The 17,063-nt window shown below is 38.5% G+C and overlaps 1 protein-coding gene across 4 annotated transcripts in view; it reads left to right on the top strand.

Annotated features, from left to right (window-relative positions):
• LOC141439679 (zwei Ig domain protein zig-8-like) overlaps positions 1 to 17,063 on the top strand; it is a 217,252-nt gene that overhangs the window by 184,811 nt on the left and 15,378 nt on the right. For 3 of the 4 annotated variants that reach the window (XM_074104026.1, XM_074104022.1, XM_074104023.1), the window contains exons 2-3: positions 14,176 to 14,271; positions 16,430 to 16,794. In XM_074104026.1, coding sequence (XP_073960127.1) covers positions 14,214 to 14,271; positions 16,430 to 16,794 — 423 coding nt within the window. In that variant the 5' untranslated portion in view covers positions 14,176 to 14,213. Of the gene's footprint in view, positions 1 to 7,757; positions 7,841 to 14,175; positions 14,272 to 16,429; positions 16,795 to 17,063 lie in introns of those variants that run through there. The other variant, XM_074104025.1, reaches the window with a different exon arrangement.

The raw sequence follows: 17,063 nt of genomic DNA, 5'->3' as shown, positions 1-17,063 counted from the left end.
ACTAATTAATCCTCTCCTAATAAGAGTAATAGCGAAACTTCTCGTGTTAATTACCAGCCAAGTTCGCTTTTGGTCTCGCATTTCATCAAAATTGGCGCAGTAAATGGATTAAGTGGCAATAAAATGAAGTATTAAAGCGAAGGAGGTTCTTTTTATATATACCGGGTGGGCTCTGTAAGAGGAGAAAGAAATGAAAACCCAGGTTCTGCTATTCAAATGGAACTACGTTTAGTTCTGCAACATTAAAAAAATAAGTAATTTTATCATTATGTTTATTCCAAACAAATTAAATGGTATTTTCAATGTACGGCATCCAATAGCCTAAATGACATCACCTGTCACGTAACAAAATGACGGAACTTTAAACTATAATAAAAATAAAAATACAAGTTTATTTTAAGAGTTGTAGAACTAAATTAGCTCAAAATGAAGAGTGAAAGCTGTGGTTTAACTTTTTGCTCCTGTTACGGGGCCCACCTTGTATAACCTTTTAACAGATGAAGAAAGCCCGATGGTTTAATTTAGGTTAGTTAGGAATGGAGAACAACGTGAATGGAAAACATCGTGAGGAAACCCGCACAAACCTGCAAAGCAATTCAATGGTGCGTGTGAAGTTCCAAATCCGCACTGGGCCCGCGTGGGAACTATGGCCCAAGCCCTCTTGTTCTGAGAGGAGGCCTGTGCCCAGCAGTGGGGCATATATAGGCTGGGATGATGATGAGGAATGGAGATATTTCGGCTTTCTATCTTCGATTGGATGAGATGGATGGATGACCTGGTTAAAGCCGTGGGTTGATGGTGGCGGCAGGCCGCTTCCAACCAAAGCAACTGGAGGTCTATGGGGGAGGCCTATATCCAACAGTGGACGTCCTACGACTGAGATGATGATGATGATGACAATCATCGATTTAATGAAAGTAAAAAATATTGCTACATGAGACATTGCCTTCACAAGTGGTCTGTTTATGTTACAGGCTTGTTAAAGATTGGCTCATATCAGTTAAAAAAAAAAATCTTGACACAAAATTAAAATATCAAACTGACCAAACAATATTCCTGGCTGAAAACCCTGTTTTGAAATCACAGTTCTAAGTTCCGTACCCAAAGCCTTATTACTGAGACTCCGGTCTGTCTTTCTGGCACAGGGCTCTATCTCTTGAGCCGTAATAACTAGACTTGAATTTTTCACAAATTATGTATTACTGTGGCCGCTATAACAACAAATACTAAAACAGAATAAAATTGATATTTAAGGGGGGCTCCCATACAAAAAACGTTTTTTTTTTGCTTGGTATTAATAACGGCAACAGGTAGACGCTTGAAGGGCGTTAATTCGAGCGTTTCATTCGCCTCATTTATCTGGTCACATTTTTTACGAATTGGCTTTAAATTTTGATGTCGTTTTTAAGATTATTTGTAAGTGTTCCTGTATTTCTACCAGATAACTAAAAAACTTTATTTATAAGAATATTCGGCCATTTTTAACAGAAAAGTGTCCAGAAAAATGAGACGATTGAAACGCTCCAATAAACGCCCTTAAATATTCACAGAATATTTAGTTGTATAATCAATTTAAATAATAATTTAAATTTTACTTTTATTTATTCTGAAGAACCAACAGCGTATAACATACAGATTAAGGTTCTTGCCGATAATAGCAGTGTAGGTACAAATAATAATAATAATTAATTATTGACATAAGTTGTTTAAAGGCTATCTTGCGTCCGCAGATAGCAAGTCCGCAGGTGGTAGGACCTTGTGCAAGGTCCGCCCGGATTGCTACCACCATCTTGCTCGTTAATCCTGCCGTGAAGCAGCAGTGCTTGCACTGTTGTGTTTCGGCGTGGAGAGTAAGACAGCCGGTGAAATTACTGGCACTTGAGGTATCCCATCTTAGGCCTCTAGGTTGGCAACGCATCTGCAATCCCCCTGGTGTTGCAAGTGTCTATGAGCAGTGGTGATCTCTTACCATCAGGAGACCCACTTGCTCGTTTGCCATCCAATCCAATAAAAAAAAAATAAAAACTTGTCGATATTTTCCTATAATAAAAGCGATTCTACACTTGGATAAAAACTTCTAGACTTTTTTCGAAACTATTCAGAGCGCGATTACTTAGGTTCTTTTCATAATGGCATCCTATCAGTTTTATGCTCGTAGTAAAAATACTTCCACATAAAACGTAATATTTGGTCCAAAAAAGACTTATTTAACGTAGTATCGTCACGCGATATGCTCGTTTTGTAACTGAACCGCTCACAAATATGGTTTCAGGAGCAAATATGTTCCGAACGTCAACTTGTATGTTTTATTGACGATTTAATGGATTATCGCATCGCGCAAGTTAAACCATTTAGTTTAGGTCAGGGTTCAGTAAAAGGCTTGAAATAGAACCGTCGAAGTGAGGGTTGGACACGTATACTGATATTTCTGTAGCTACAAATATAAAAGGCAATAAAAAAAAATACATTTTGCACTATTTTTATAATTCCCTATTCCGTTCATCATCATCACCCCAGCCTTTATACGTCCCACTGCTGGGCACAGGCCTCCTCTCAGAACAAGAGGGCTTGGGCCATAGTTCCCACGCGGGCCCAGTGCGGATTGGGAACTTCACACGCACCATTGAATTGCTTCGCAGGTTTGTGCAGGTTTCCTCACGATGTTTTCCTTCACCGCAAAGCTCGTGGTAAATTTCAAATGTAATTCCGCACATGAATTTCGAAAAACTCAGAGGTGCGAGCCGGGGTTTGAACCCACGACCCTCTGTTTGAGAGGCGATAGGTCAAACCACTAGGCCACCACGGCCTATTCCGTTAATAAAGTATATTATAACTTACTGTCATTGGCGTTTTTTTGCGTATTATTGTACAATTAAGAAAGTTATTTTCTTTTATATTATTTTTAATAAAAAAGTAGCTATTGTATAAAATATCTGTGTGTAAAGTCAGTTGTGTCATGAATCTTGTCAGTTTTTGCTCAGTTATCCTTAAATATTTCTGTAACATTTTTTGGTCCTTCGAACCAGACAATATCATATTTATTAAATCAGGCCTTACTTTGCGTTTCCATATGAATTAACTACAAGCAATTACTTTGCTCACCCGTGATCTTTATGATGATGTCTATGCAACAAATGTGTGTTCATGTAGATCCTCCACACTCTTTGTGTTGCTCTGAACTCTAGTTGGGTTCGAAATGCGTCAGTGTAGTGTGGTGGTGGTGATAGTAGTTTGTATGATTTTGAGTTTTGTCTTTCACTATGGAGGTGGAGGAATTTCATGAACACATATTTGTTGTAAATACATAGCTACTTATCACGGGTATACAAGATCGCGGGTGAGCAAAGTAATTATTTTTATTTACAGTTAATATTTCCATTACAACAAGCATGATTATTATTTCATAAACAATTTTAAGCGTAAGTCTGTATTCAAAAGTTATTACTGCCTCCACGCTCACTTGTTACCTTTCCTTAATCACCTACTAATTAGGGCACGAGTGTTCTCCTTTGCAAAGCAAGGTTTTTAGTTTCAAAAACGAGAATCTAATTAATCTTCAGTAATGGGAAGAAACTTTATTCTTAGCGGTTGAATTTCGGTTTGATGCAAACTAGAGTTGTGAAATTTAAATACAGAGTTGAAAGATGAAACTTTGCCTGGGTGGCAAAGTAAGAATGTACTAATTGTTTCAACTTTGCGTTGAGTTGTATGCTCCGCTTTCATTTCGTGCATCAAGTGCAAATTAAATGATATCCACCACCATCCCAGCCTATATACGTCCCACTGCTGGGCACAGGCCTCCTGTCAGAACAAGAGGGCTTGGGCCATAGTTCCCACTCGGGCCCAGTGCGGATTGGGAACTTCGCACGCACCATTGAATCGCTTCGCATGTTTGTGCAGGTTTCCTCACGATGTTTTCCTTCACCGCAAAGCCCATGGTAAATTTCAAATGTAATTCCGCACATGAATTTCGAAAAACTCAGAGGTGCGAGCCGGGGTTCGAACCCACGACCCTCTGCTTGAGAGGCGATAGGTCAAACCACTAGGCCACCACGGCTTCATTAAATTAAATGATATGCACCTCTATAAAGCGACTTTCAGACGGGCCATTAGTTTCACGACAATATCTTCTTGCGGAACTCTCACGATGTCGTCAGCTTAACTATTCGGAGGCCTGCCAATACTTCGTCTTCCGATTCACAGTCATCTTAATTACTGGCACGTGAGGTATCCCATCTTAGACCTCGAGGTTGGCAGCGCGTCTGCAATACCCCTGGTGTTGCAGATGTTTATGGGCGGTGGTGATCTCTTACCACCAGGAGACCCACTTGCTCGTTTGCCTTCCAATCGTATAAAAAAAAAAAAAAAAAATCTTTCGAGGACTTTTCTGCTGCAACGGTTATCTGTTCTTTGAGCAATATAGCTTGCCCATTGACTTAACTTGCATTTTCTTCGAGCTATGTCGGTGATTTTAGTTCTTCGGCGAATTTCGGTACTCCGGAGTCTTCGGATAAAACTTCGAGTATAGCTTTCTGCATAGCTTGTTCCGTGACTCCAAGATTGTCTAACACAACGCACACTGGTCGAAGACTAGCCTTCAGGTAAAGCGATATATTGGACGAAAAGACAACGAAGTTTCCCAAATGCTGCCCGAAATCCGAGTTGGATTTTTCGGGCGACCTGTTTGTCAAATTTAGACCTACCCCATTGGACAATTTGGCTAAGGTGGACGGCCTCAGGCAACGACATCGAATGTATCGTTCCCAACGATAACCCGGCATGGGTGTGACATGATTTTAGTCTTGTTCATGTTCTCACCTAAGGACACCACTAATTTTGTTACAGACCCACCTATTGGGAAGGAATACTGAGCGACCTTTCATCGGCTTCAGGACTTCCAGGCAACTGGTGCTGGTCGTTCATCGTGGCGTTTTAGGGGTGGGGGGGGGCTTCGTTCAACAGAAGTCTTCCGGCTGATGATGATAGTGAATCGAAGCTGATTACTTACGAGTAATTCTGTGTAATTAACTTTCTTGTATCCCGTCACAAATATTAAAGCAACAGTAAGCAATAGTAATTAATTTGACGTTGGCATCAGCGACTTAATTTAATAACGCTGTAAAGTAATTATGGAGGGTGTTCATGACACACTAATAAGATTGTTTTAAGGATAATTTAAACTCATTTTAGGCGTCCGTGCCTGCTACAAAAAGTAAAAGTCAAATTATCTTTATTCAATTTAGGCTAAGTCTAACAAACACTTATGAATGTCCAAAAAAAATCTACCGCCGGTTCTGAAAAAACCTCTGTCGAGAAGAACCCGGCAAGAAACTTGCCAAGGTTCAACTTCACAAGTAATAGTGTTTCACACAACTACATTTTTACACAGTCGATTCGCTATTTGAAGTAAGGGATTGCCAATAATCATAAATTTAATAATACGCCTTAGATCTTAATGTCCTATTGACAATAGATTCACGTTTTGTATCTGTTTGATCAGTAATATTTTTCCAAATGTCCGTAAGATGGAATTTTAAGAATAGACTAGTAGGTAGGTCAAATAAGGTACTAGGTATACTAACTACCACAACTTGTTACCAGCGTTAGTGGAATGGTAAAAAAATATATATTTGAAAATGGCAAACAACAATCAATTTATTCCCAGAACAAATTAAGTCATTTGTGTTTGATACATCGGTATAAATTGTGCACAATTGCCCCAAAGGTTCCAAAGGGTTAATATTTCACCCAAAAACAGCCTGTCAGCGTATCGGAAAACAATGTTTACCAGGGTTTACGGGTCCAGGTGCCTTTTTAGGGTTTGTTTTGGTTTCGGTACCGGCAAGTTAATTAAAAAGCCGTGGCAGTAGCGTGGGTGTGTCAAGTCTATTCTTACCGGTTTGTCTGTTACTTTTGCCACACTCAATAATGGTTAACGTGACGACATTAGTAGTATATCGTAGCTCGCAAACGGATAGACTTATTTCTATGCAGTTTTTACGTCTTTTTTGGTGGCCATTTTTGAGATGTTGAACTTTGAAATGACAATGTCGAAGGTTTTTCAACTGTTCCAAATTGGTAAGTTTGAGTTAGGTTATTATCCCAGAAAATAGTTTATCGCGGGGTTGCTGTAATAACGGAATTATTTACAGACAAAGTCGCAGGCAGGCAGGCTAGTACCTATTAAAATCTTACTAATAATCATAAACGCGAAAGTTTGTAAAGATGGATGTTTGGACTTTTGTTACTCTTTTGCGCAAAAACTACTGCCTAAACATGAAATTTGGTATACATACGGGTAATATTACACCCTGGATTAACATAGAGACCACTTTTTATCCCAAAATAATGTATGGTTACTGTAGGATCACAAAAGTTTTAAGCTACTTACTAATTCTACGCGAGCGAAGCCGCGGGCAAAAGCTAGTACGAATAAAATTGGTTTACTAATGTTTCAGCGAATAACGTTTGGCAACCTGTTTCATTTCGCAACTATTCATTTCCCAACCGTTTAATATTTCAGAATTTTTATAAAACTAACCTAACCTAAAGGGTTCTACAGTGGCTCTGAAATAAATCCTGAAATATTAACAGTTTTAGAGTTTGCGAAATAAAACAGGTTGCCAAACGTTACGTTGCGAAAAGGCAGTACTCGAATAAAATTAATGCTTGTATGTAAAAAATATACACTGACACAAATGATATACATTTTTAAAGACTTTTCAACGTGTTGTTTAAAATAATACAGTTTACATTGGCTCAGTTCGAGCGTCGGGTGATGTGTCAATATTTAAATTAAGTCTGTGAAATAAAACAGTGTCAGCGTTGGACACGAGGCCTACTTTGTTCAGTTTTCCGCATGTGTAAATAAACCCTTTTTACAAGCTATTACAAGTATTTAACACAACTTTATTTTTAAGTATGTTCGCTATTGAAGGGATCGCCAATGCGGATCGGAATTATTTCCAAACATCCCTGTCCATGATATAATCATTAACTTTATAATACGCCATAGATATTAATGTCTTCTTGACAATAGATCTGAATTTTGTATCCGTTTCATTTGTAATATTTTTTGTAATTTTTTTATAAAGCGTATTTTCCAGAAACGACTTTTTGGTTTTAGCCAGTCTGTAAGATGGAACTTTAAGATTCCGTGTGTTTCTAGTTGCTTTGCTCTAGTTGCGTTAGTGGGAAAATCACGTATGTTCTTCCTAACATACATCTTTATTTCAAAACTGACGGCAGGGTTAGGATACCTGTTCCCTTAAAAAAAGATTTTAAAGATTCACGCGTCTTCAAATTATAAATTGCTCTAATTGCTCTCTTTTGAAACATGTTCTTCCTAACATACTTAGATGTTTATTTCAAAAACGACGGTAGGGTTAGGATACCTGTTCCCTTAAAAAAAGATCTTAAAGATTCACGCGTCTTTAAATTATAAATTGCTCTAATTGCTCTCTTTTGTAAGGTAAAAATTGACTCAATGTCTGCAGCAGATCCCCATAAAATAAGGCCGTACGAAATAATGCTATTAAAGTAAACAAAATACACCAACCGTGCCTTCGCCACATTGGTAATCTGCCGTATTTTCCAAACTGGAAAAGCAGCAGAGCTCAATCTACCTGCGATTGCTGTGACGTCAGGTTTATCAACTTTAGTTAATTGTTCAATTGTACTTATGTGTAAAGTGTTGAAATATTTTCGGATAACTCGTCTTAACAGCAAAAGTCAGTGATTTAGGAGTTGCGTTTTATTCAAGAGAATTGCGGAAAGTTTGTGCAAGTTAAATTTGAGAAGTTAAGGAATAGGTGAGGGGTTGAAGCTTTGGAGTGTTTTGGTAAATGTGGCGCCGGCTTGAGCCCTTATTTTCACTTATTTCATTGCGGTTGAATTTTGATTTATTACTCTTAATAAAATTACGTTTATTTTGAACAAAATTCACTCATTTTGTTGCTATGAATTTGTTTTTACACTGACTGAATAGTACCTATGCAGATTGAAATTATGCATTTCATTTATACGCAAAATTAATATTAGTACAATTACCTATTGTTGTAACATCAGCCAAATATGTGGTCTACCACCACAGGGCGGCCACGCCATACAAAATACGCGTTCTTGAATCTACATAGGCACGACGACGTCTGTACACGCGTCAATGTGTGCGTAAGACACACAGGGCTGACTATCGCAAAACCCTAGTACTATAGGGTATGTAGGTATGGCTTAGATGTGTAAATAAATGTAATCGTTAATCATATATTTTTATTTAAACCTACTTAAAATGTGTCTGTCTATGTATTTAAGCATTATTATTTTAAATTACAATAAATATATGACTACAAACTTGAACGAATTATTCGGTACCTAATTAGTTATTTCATGTACCTATTAATCGCGATACTTTTAGAAAGCATTATTTATTAACAAAAGGAATTAGGCACGGCAGGATCCTCAATTTCTCGCGCGCCCACTGACAAGTTGGCGCTTGCTCGCGGACTCACGGCCACCGAGCCGAGCAATGAACTGCCGGCGCGCGGATTTCACGGAAAATTATGTGACTTTGTACGAGCGACAAATTATTAGAATATGATTGATTTTCGAGTTTTTAGGAAATACAAATGAATGTTTTATAAATTAAAGTTTATTGTTTTAATCATTTGAGACCTTTATTAATTAAAGATTACTTATACTAAAATATTTCCTTTTAAAGGATTTGTCTCTGAACATTCGATTGCTAAATCGTATGTAATATCGTAATATGTAATTATTGCTCCCGAACTTAGTGCTGTGCGACGGTGCGACCGACATACCTACTCGTACATCGCGTTGCGCGCCCGACTGCTTTCCTGAGGTTTTCCTGCAATCTGCGCTTGAGGGGTGGGGTAACTCGAACCGGTGCGGGGCGGAGAGTGGCCATTCTGTACGTCAGTGCTATTATATATTCTGATAGTCCTTTGCATGTCATTAAACAATAATGCCAATAGACGTGTCTGTCAACTTGAAAGTTCGACTTTAGCGACATATTCATTTGATCGGAACTTGTTTAAAAATTGATAGACCACTTATTTGGCTGATGGTACCTAATCATTAGGTACACGGCTTAGGTACACGCCTGTTAAAATTTATGTTAATTGTCAACCTTAACTCAGTTTTTGTATTGTGTAGTCTATTTATTGTGTGTGAATAAAAAAATCAGTTTATTGTAAACCAAAATAGCATTACAGTGATTCATAGATAATTACTTAGTTAATAATCTTATTTAAGATTTTATAACTAAGAAGTGCCAAGGGTGGGCGAGCCCCCGTCAAAATATAATAATAAAAATATAATGTTTCCATGCTATATGCTACTTAAGTCTACATTATATTGGTACTTAGGTATTATTATTGCAGATATTTGGTTATGGCTTAACTTTGTTTACTTATTATTTACGTTATTTTATGTAACTGCCTAGTTTTTTTGGGAAAAAGACGTTATTTTGTCTCTGTGCCACAATATCTCTTTATTGCTTTGTATATCTTCGTCGTTGGACAAAAAGTCTTGCCTCAGCTTTCAATATTTGGCCGGTAGTCGATACGTATTGGTGCGTGATTGGTGTGATTGGTGAATCAAGTTTCTTGAACCTTGTTCGGCCAATAAAAAGTTCTCAAGCTAATTGATAAAATGGCAACTAAGGACTAAGTAGTAGTAATCAAGCGTAGTTTTCGGTGCAGAAAAATAAATTTACGTACACCTACGAAATAATAAGCTTAGAATCTTAAAAATATATACAGGATGTCTCTGTGTATGTTCGATTCTACTGTGATAATTAAGCAACTTTTGTTTTGTAACTTTTTAAAATATGATCACTGTTAATTAAATTTTATTCATCCGGGAATCTTCTCAATCCAATCTGAAGTTCTCGACCCGCACTGTGTCCGTTCTGGGTCTAGCCTTCCATATAATGAGAGAACATTAACCTCACATTAAAGAAATGAACTGGAAAGTCATTTATAATCGGGTCGAGTTCACGACAGGCCGAAAATCGAGGTTGCCGAGCGGTTGAAAACAAATCCCCCGATTTATTACTAACTAGATACGAAATAATAATTCAGAAATAAACAATGGAGTCTTAAAAAGCTGTCATCGATCAACTTGTCAAGTTTTTGAAGAAGACCGCTCCAAAGTTGAGCCCAGCCGTTTTTATAGCTTAAGTAAAGTGCTCTGAGTTTCGTCTTTTAAGAGAAGTCTCTTCGTTCCATTCTCCATCAAACGTAGTCCCGGTCTCATTTGAAAACTAGGCAACAGAAATAGATGAAATTTTGTAAGTATGGACTAGACGTAATTATCTATGCCTGTGGTTTTTCAGATTTTCATATAAATGTGTAATACCACTATTATAAAATATAGTTATTAGAGCTGCTGAGAACTGGGGGCTGGTGTAAAGGTTGTGCCCATAATCATAATCACCACGCTGGAAGAGTCTGATGATGATGATAAACATTATTGAGGAGTTATTATTTTTGGTATGTTTCATGATGATTATATTATTTACTAGTGGGTAGCATACGTGTCGTTTAGAAATGTTTCTTTCCTTTAATTTTTGTTTCCACTTCAATAATAACATTAATATTTTAGACAGCTTTAACATATTTTTTTCTTAGTGTGTCAAAAATTGCCAATTCCTTGCTGAATTTACTAAATGAGGTGGTAGTTTTCAACAAAGCGTCCTAAAAATAGTAGGGTAGGGTAGTAGGTACTCTAACTTTGAGTTAACTACATAATGGAAGGTCAATTAGTACGAATATCAGCTATGTTTAACGATTAATTTTTTCAACCCTACACTATACAAGTGGCCTCAAACAACTTAAACTTACACCACAACCTTAAAATGTAAATTAACCCTTTTAATCTCCAGTTGCCCAAACCGCGGCATCAATTTCCCGAAGCAACAATATCCCTTGATTTATCCCGGATAGAATCTATCCTGAACAATACACAATACTTCGCCTAAGTAATTGCCCGGGTAATTTCCCTTGGCAACTAGAAATATAACCAACCAGATTAGCTTGCGCCATGTCAGAACCAATTAACTACAATGCTGGGAAATACGGAGGCGAGACAGGGCTTTTCTTATATTGGTGTTGGTAATCTCTCAGGAAATATTTGTATACTCAAATTATGGGTTGTATTTAAGAGTGTCGTTAACAACTGTTAAGTGTTTTTTTCTTATTTATTATCCTCTGGGTAGCTGGCAGAAGATACTATACTCGTCTGACTAATAATTTCTCGTTACTCGAAATTACCGCTATAAATATTGTTGTTTACGTGTGTGACTACTACCTTAGAGCAACGCGGGCTCCCTACGGAAGGGAGTATATTCGCCGCGTTCCCCTCTGTCAAAGTACAAGCCCAACTGGGCATACGAATTTTATAAAACAAGGCGCGCTCGGATTTCAAACTAGACCGAATCGCTGCAGTGCTAAAAATGCCGAATTGTTCAGTTTTCTGCTGTAAAAAGAGATCTGGGACATCAAGCTTGCAAAAAGATGGTGTTACATTTCACATGTAAGTAAATTGTTATCGTATTATTGCTATTTGATTACATTTAAAAAAACAACAAAGTCGTACATTATTGTCAGATTCGTTTATCAACATCGAGTCCGCTAATCCGTACAAATTTTGGATCGGTCAAGCGATAAATCCGACTTTTCGCCGATGAACAACTTAGTGATGTTACTGTCAATGTGTGAGTTTTGAATCATCTGTACACGAATTATTAGTGTATTGTTGGATTATTTATGTGTTAACGTCGTCATTACAGTCAGGTGGCAGTTTTGTTTTTGCATGTATGTGTGCGGAACTGCATTTCTGTGCACATTACCCCCCGCAACAAACGCCAGAACTATTTTAAAGGTAATCTACCGCTAAAGCTACTCCCTTCCGGTAGGAAGCCTACTTGCTCTAAGGACTACCTACTTATTTTAATAAGTAGGTACTTTATCATGTTAAGTTTCAAGTAACTTAGCCGTGGCCTCAGAGGAAGAATAAAAAAAACCGGCCAAGAGCGTGTCGGACACGCCCAAAATAGGGTTCCGTAGCCATTACGAAAAAATTAAGTAATATTTTTCTAAGGATTTCGTATTTTATACGGAATCTTCCAAGTTTAGGTATATTTAAAAAAAATCTAAGTGAAGACTTTCTTTCTCTTTCTTTCTAATTTTATTCTGCAATTTTTCAAAAATATGACCTCTGTCTCTGTTGTTTTTTTTTTCATACAGATTAAGACTGCGTTTATACCAAAGATGTGCGAGAATATGTTGCAAGGAATATGTTTTTCATGAAATTAGATTCTTTAGAAATCTAGCCCTTACTTAAATTCAGTTTCTACCTATTTTCTGTTCCTCTAACCTAACCACCAAAAATATCTGTTTAACTTGCTTTTATATTTCAATATTCTAGACTTAAAGTCCATTTAAGAGTTGTATTAAATTCTGAGAGCCCTAGATTTTTGATTAAACCTTACTTAATGACCTTCACGTTCCATTTACTCGGAATAAGATTTCGTTAATGTTTCATAATACCAGCCAACTCATAACTTTCTCGATGCTTAAAATTTCAGCGCCTATTTATTTAAGAAACTTATGCGTTTACTTACAAATTTTATTTTACACTGAATTTAAATGGGATTTTCAAAGTTTTAATTACATTTTGAACCTAAAATACTGTTTAAAAACCTTCTCCTTTGCCATCATCATTATGTCAACCGTAGGACGTCCACTGTTGGACATAGGCCTTCCAGACCTCCAGTTGCTTCGGTTGGAAGCAACCTGCATCCACCGTGAACCCACGACTTTAACAAACTCATCTGTCTATCTCGTTGGCGGACGATCTACGCCTGCGAAACTCGAAACTCGAAGTTCTTGTCGTGCGGTCCCTCTGACACGTATACTATTTAATACGAGAGCGAGAGGGACGGTACGATACGAACTTCGAGTTTCGACTTTCGTTGTAGCCCTGCTGCACTTGTGGTCTCTATTCGAGAAATTTTCAGCCCCAATATGGTCATCTGTTCTCCGTGCTATATGACCTGCCCATTGCCACTTCAACGAGTTAACTCGCTTGCCTATGTCGGTGACTCTTCGTTCTTCGACGAATTTTTGCAGGTGGTAGGACCTTGTGCAAGGTCCGCCCGGATTGCTACCACCATCTTGCTCGCTAATCCTGCCGTGAAGCAGCAGTGCTTGCACTGTTGTGTTTCGACGTGGAGAGTAAGACAGCCGGTGAAATTACTTGCACTTGAGGTATCCCATCTTAGGCCTCTAGGTTGGCAACGCATCTGCAATACCCCTGGTGTTGCAGATGTTTATGGACGGTGGTGATCTCTTACCATCAGGAGACCCACTTGGTCTTTTGCCATCCAGTCGAATAAATAAAAACTCGTTTTTCCTTTGTGTTTAGTACCTACTAAATAAATCTAGTAGTACTTGCTAATATGTTTTGAAACCATTTGAAGACTCGTGAATTGTGCCATGGGAAAGTTCTATGTCCAAAAGTGGACTGATACACAGGCAAATCTCGATGATAATTATTGATAAATAGATATAAAAACTTTATTCACGACGGCACAGTGGCGTAGCTTAGTGGGTGCAAGGGGGCGGACTGCCCCGGGCGGCAATTTTGGGGGGGAGGCAAAATTCCATAATAAATAATACTGAATAATCTCTAGATAATAATATATTTCACAGTTTTGTCGCCCCTACGATTCGCACTGATTAGAATGAACACGAAATTTTCCATTACTTATATTGTAACTAAATCGGGGAATCCCCTATTATAATTAATGGTACAATAATGACGTCTTGTATGTATACTATAGTTTTTAAAACCTAAACAACAGGGCGGCAAAATTTTCTTCCGCCCCGGGCGGCTGACTCCACGCCACTGACGGTATACAAAGTTCAAAAAACAATAGAAAATTCCTAATAATAACTTAAAATATACACTAAAAATAAAAATCTAAATTGAGGGCCAGGCAACGATGTTGAGAATAGGCGCTAACTCAAAATATGCAGCGACCTGCAGTGCTGATATTCTTTCAGAAACCTTGGCTGTTTTCTGTACAGGACAATCACCCTTTGCTGTCATTGCGCTTATGAATGGGGTAAAGTATAACTTTTCTTGTTGCAGATTATGAAGCTTGCGGGGTGCAGCCTCGTCCCGGTGTCATGTGGGGCGCGGCCGTGTTCCTCCTCACACAGATAGTCGCATGCCAGTTTGCCACAGGTAAGACGACAACTCATACCTTGACTTGACTCATGCCAAACATGAATAACCTAACCAATAAAAAGTTGTAAAAGCCCGACTTTGTAACTTCAGAGTTCAATATCTCAGAAACGGCTGAACCGATTTTGATAATATATGTCTAAGAACCATTGCTAGAAACCCAGCTTTCAAATATAACAAACCGCATTCAAATCGGTTCACCCGTTTAAGATCTACGGTGCCACACATAGACTAACAAAGCGGTCAAACATATAACACCCCTCTTTTAGCATCGGGGGTTAACAAAAGGTGACAGTCGTTGTCTCTACTATGCTGACGTGACGTCGAAGTAAAGACAAACATCGCGCCTTTCACAACGGGAGCAAAGAGGACAAGATATGTGTGTGTTGCAGTTTTTAACCCCCGAAGCAAAAAGAGGGGTGTTGTAAGTTTCAACGGTATGTGTATCTGTGTGTCTGTCTGTCGATGGAACCGTAGCTCTTAAAGAAGTGAACCGATTAGAATGCGGTTTTTTTTTTATTTGAAAGCAGGTTATTTAGCGATGGTTCTTAGGCTCCGCCGTTTTTGAGATATTGAACTTTGAAGTGACAAAGTCGGGGTTTTCCAACTTTTTGCTGGTTAGGTTAGGTTATTCGATAGTTTTGTAAACATAAAATCGTATCCTTGTTTATAAAATCTCTAGCTGTTGCCCGGGACACGCGACCGCGAATTTTCCGGGATTAAAAACTAACCAAATTTCCCGGGACTCAAACTATCTGTATAGTAATTTCATCAAATCGGGTCAGCGGTTTAGACGTCAAGTGATAACAAACACACAGACTTACAAACTTTCGCATTTAATTTTATAATAATAGTGGGATATCATCTGTGTGTGTACCATCAGTCAAATGTGGTCTACCACCCTAAAGTTGGTTGGTTGTTTTTTTAGAAAAATATGGCTCTGTCCATTGGAGGACAATTTTGCCAGTGTCTAGTAGGTTTTGCCGTTGTACGGTAAAAAAAATCTATAATACGAAATATGAGAGGTAATGGTGGATGAACGATGACAGCGCGAATCCACCCTCAAGTTGATAATCGTTTGCATGTCATAAAATAATAATCAATAAACATAATATGGATTCGATTTGTAGCATTCGAAGATGGCGGATGTAGACAATATCTAATTTTGTATTTCTGTTTCTTTGGCTAGTTGAAGTATAATTTTAATAGTGTTTTATGCGGCGATTAACCTTAACAGTGAACAGTGATCCCAAAATTCTATATTGCTCTCGTGTCTAACATTTTTTAATGCGCAAGTGGTCTCCACGTGGTTTCTGGAATTTTACTATCAAGTTGCAAAAACTACAATCACCGTACAACGTCCCTCTCAAAGAGAGTTTACCTTGACACTGGCGAAATTGTCCTATTAATTAAGACAGAAAAGCCATATTTTAAAAGAGAAGAAGAAGAAGAAACATAATATGGCTGTCAACTTGAAAGTTCGACTTTAGCGACATATTCATTTGATAGGAACTTGTTTAAAAATTGATAGACCAATTATTTGGCTGATGGTACAGTCACCATCACCAATATCTGATACAACAAGCGTGCATAAATATCTGATACGACTCTATTTCTAGGGCCGGAAGGACATGTCAGATATTTTTGCACGCTCCGCTGTGGCAGATATTAATGCTGGTGACGTACCTTAATTGCGATGTTTTATTGTCAGTCGAACACAGTAATGACTCCATTCAGACCATATGTGTTAACTTAAGCCCAAGCCCACTCGTTCTAATACTACATACATATTTAGGTCATCATCATCATCATCATGTCAGCCGAAAGACGTCCACTGCTGGACATAGGCCTCCCCCAAGGCTCTCCACTCAGACCGGTCTTGTGCTTTCCGCATCCACCGCGATCCCGCGATCTTAACCAAGTCGTCGCTCCATCTTGTTGGAGGCCTACCGACAGCTCGTCTCCCGGTCCGCGGACGCCATTCGAGAACCTTCTGGCCCCATCGGCCATCCGTCCTGCGAGCAATGTGCCCCGCCCACTGCCACTTTAGTTTCGCAATTCTTCGGGCTATGTCGGTAACCTTAGTATATTTAGGTACTCGTATTTAATAAGTAGACTGGAAAAGACAAAAAATCAAGTTCTCTTTCATTTCCAACAGAAAACCCATCAACTCTCACAACTGAGGAGCAAACGGTATCATCATTCTACGCGCTCAGCTCAGCGCCTTCGCCGGCCCCCATAATGCTACGACTCGGTAATTCGACCATCGACAGCACCAAGTCGTTCAAAGTGCCACAGCCGTCGCCGCAGCCTACTTCTCAAGCTATCACAGACCGCCCAATGCTGGCAAAAATAGTGGTGCCTCACGTTGTCTCAGCGGCGAGGAATACGTACTTTGACCATGACAGAAGATACGGGCCTACGTTTGAGGATGTGCCAGTGGGTAATGTGACGAAGATCACTGTGCAGTTAGGGGAAGATGCCCATTTGAATTGTAGGATAAGCCTGCTGCAGGATAAAACGGTGAGTTTACTTTTGATAATGTAAAAATTCGATTAAGATTGGTTTTTGGAGTGTTGTTGTATTTTTTTATTATTTCAAGTCCAAATTTTTTTACTTTTACGGTCATCCCGTAAAACCCATATCGAAAATACAAACTGAAATATAGATGCACAGAAAAACCAGAAAAATAAGAACGTTCCGTGCCGCGTGCTATACCGCTACACCACCACTGGACAGGAGTACAGAGACGAATTTCTCCTTTGCACCACATAAATTTATTTAAGTTTACT

This window comes from Choristoneura fumiferana, chromosome 21 (assembly GCF_025370935.1).
Source record: "Choristoneura fumiferana chromosome 21, NRCan_CFum_1, whole genome shotgun sequence".
Lineage (NCBI taxonomy): Eukaryota > Metazoa > Arthropoda > Insecta > Lepidoptera > Tortricidae > Choristoneura > Choristoneura fumiferana.
Note: the sequence above shows the minus strand (reverse complement) of the source record. Positions and strands in the feature narration are given on the sequence as shown.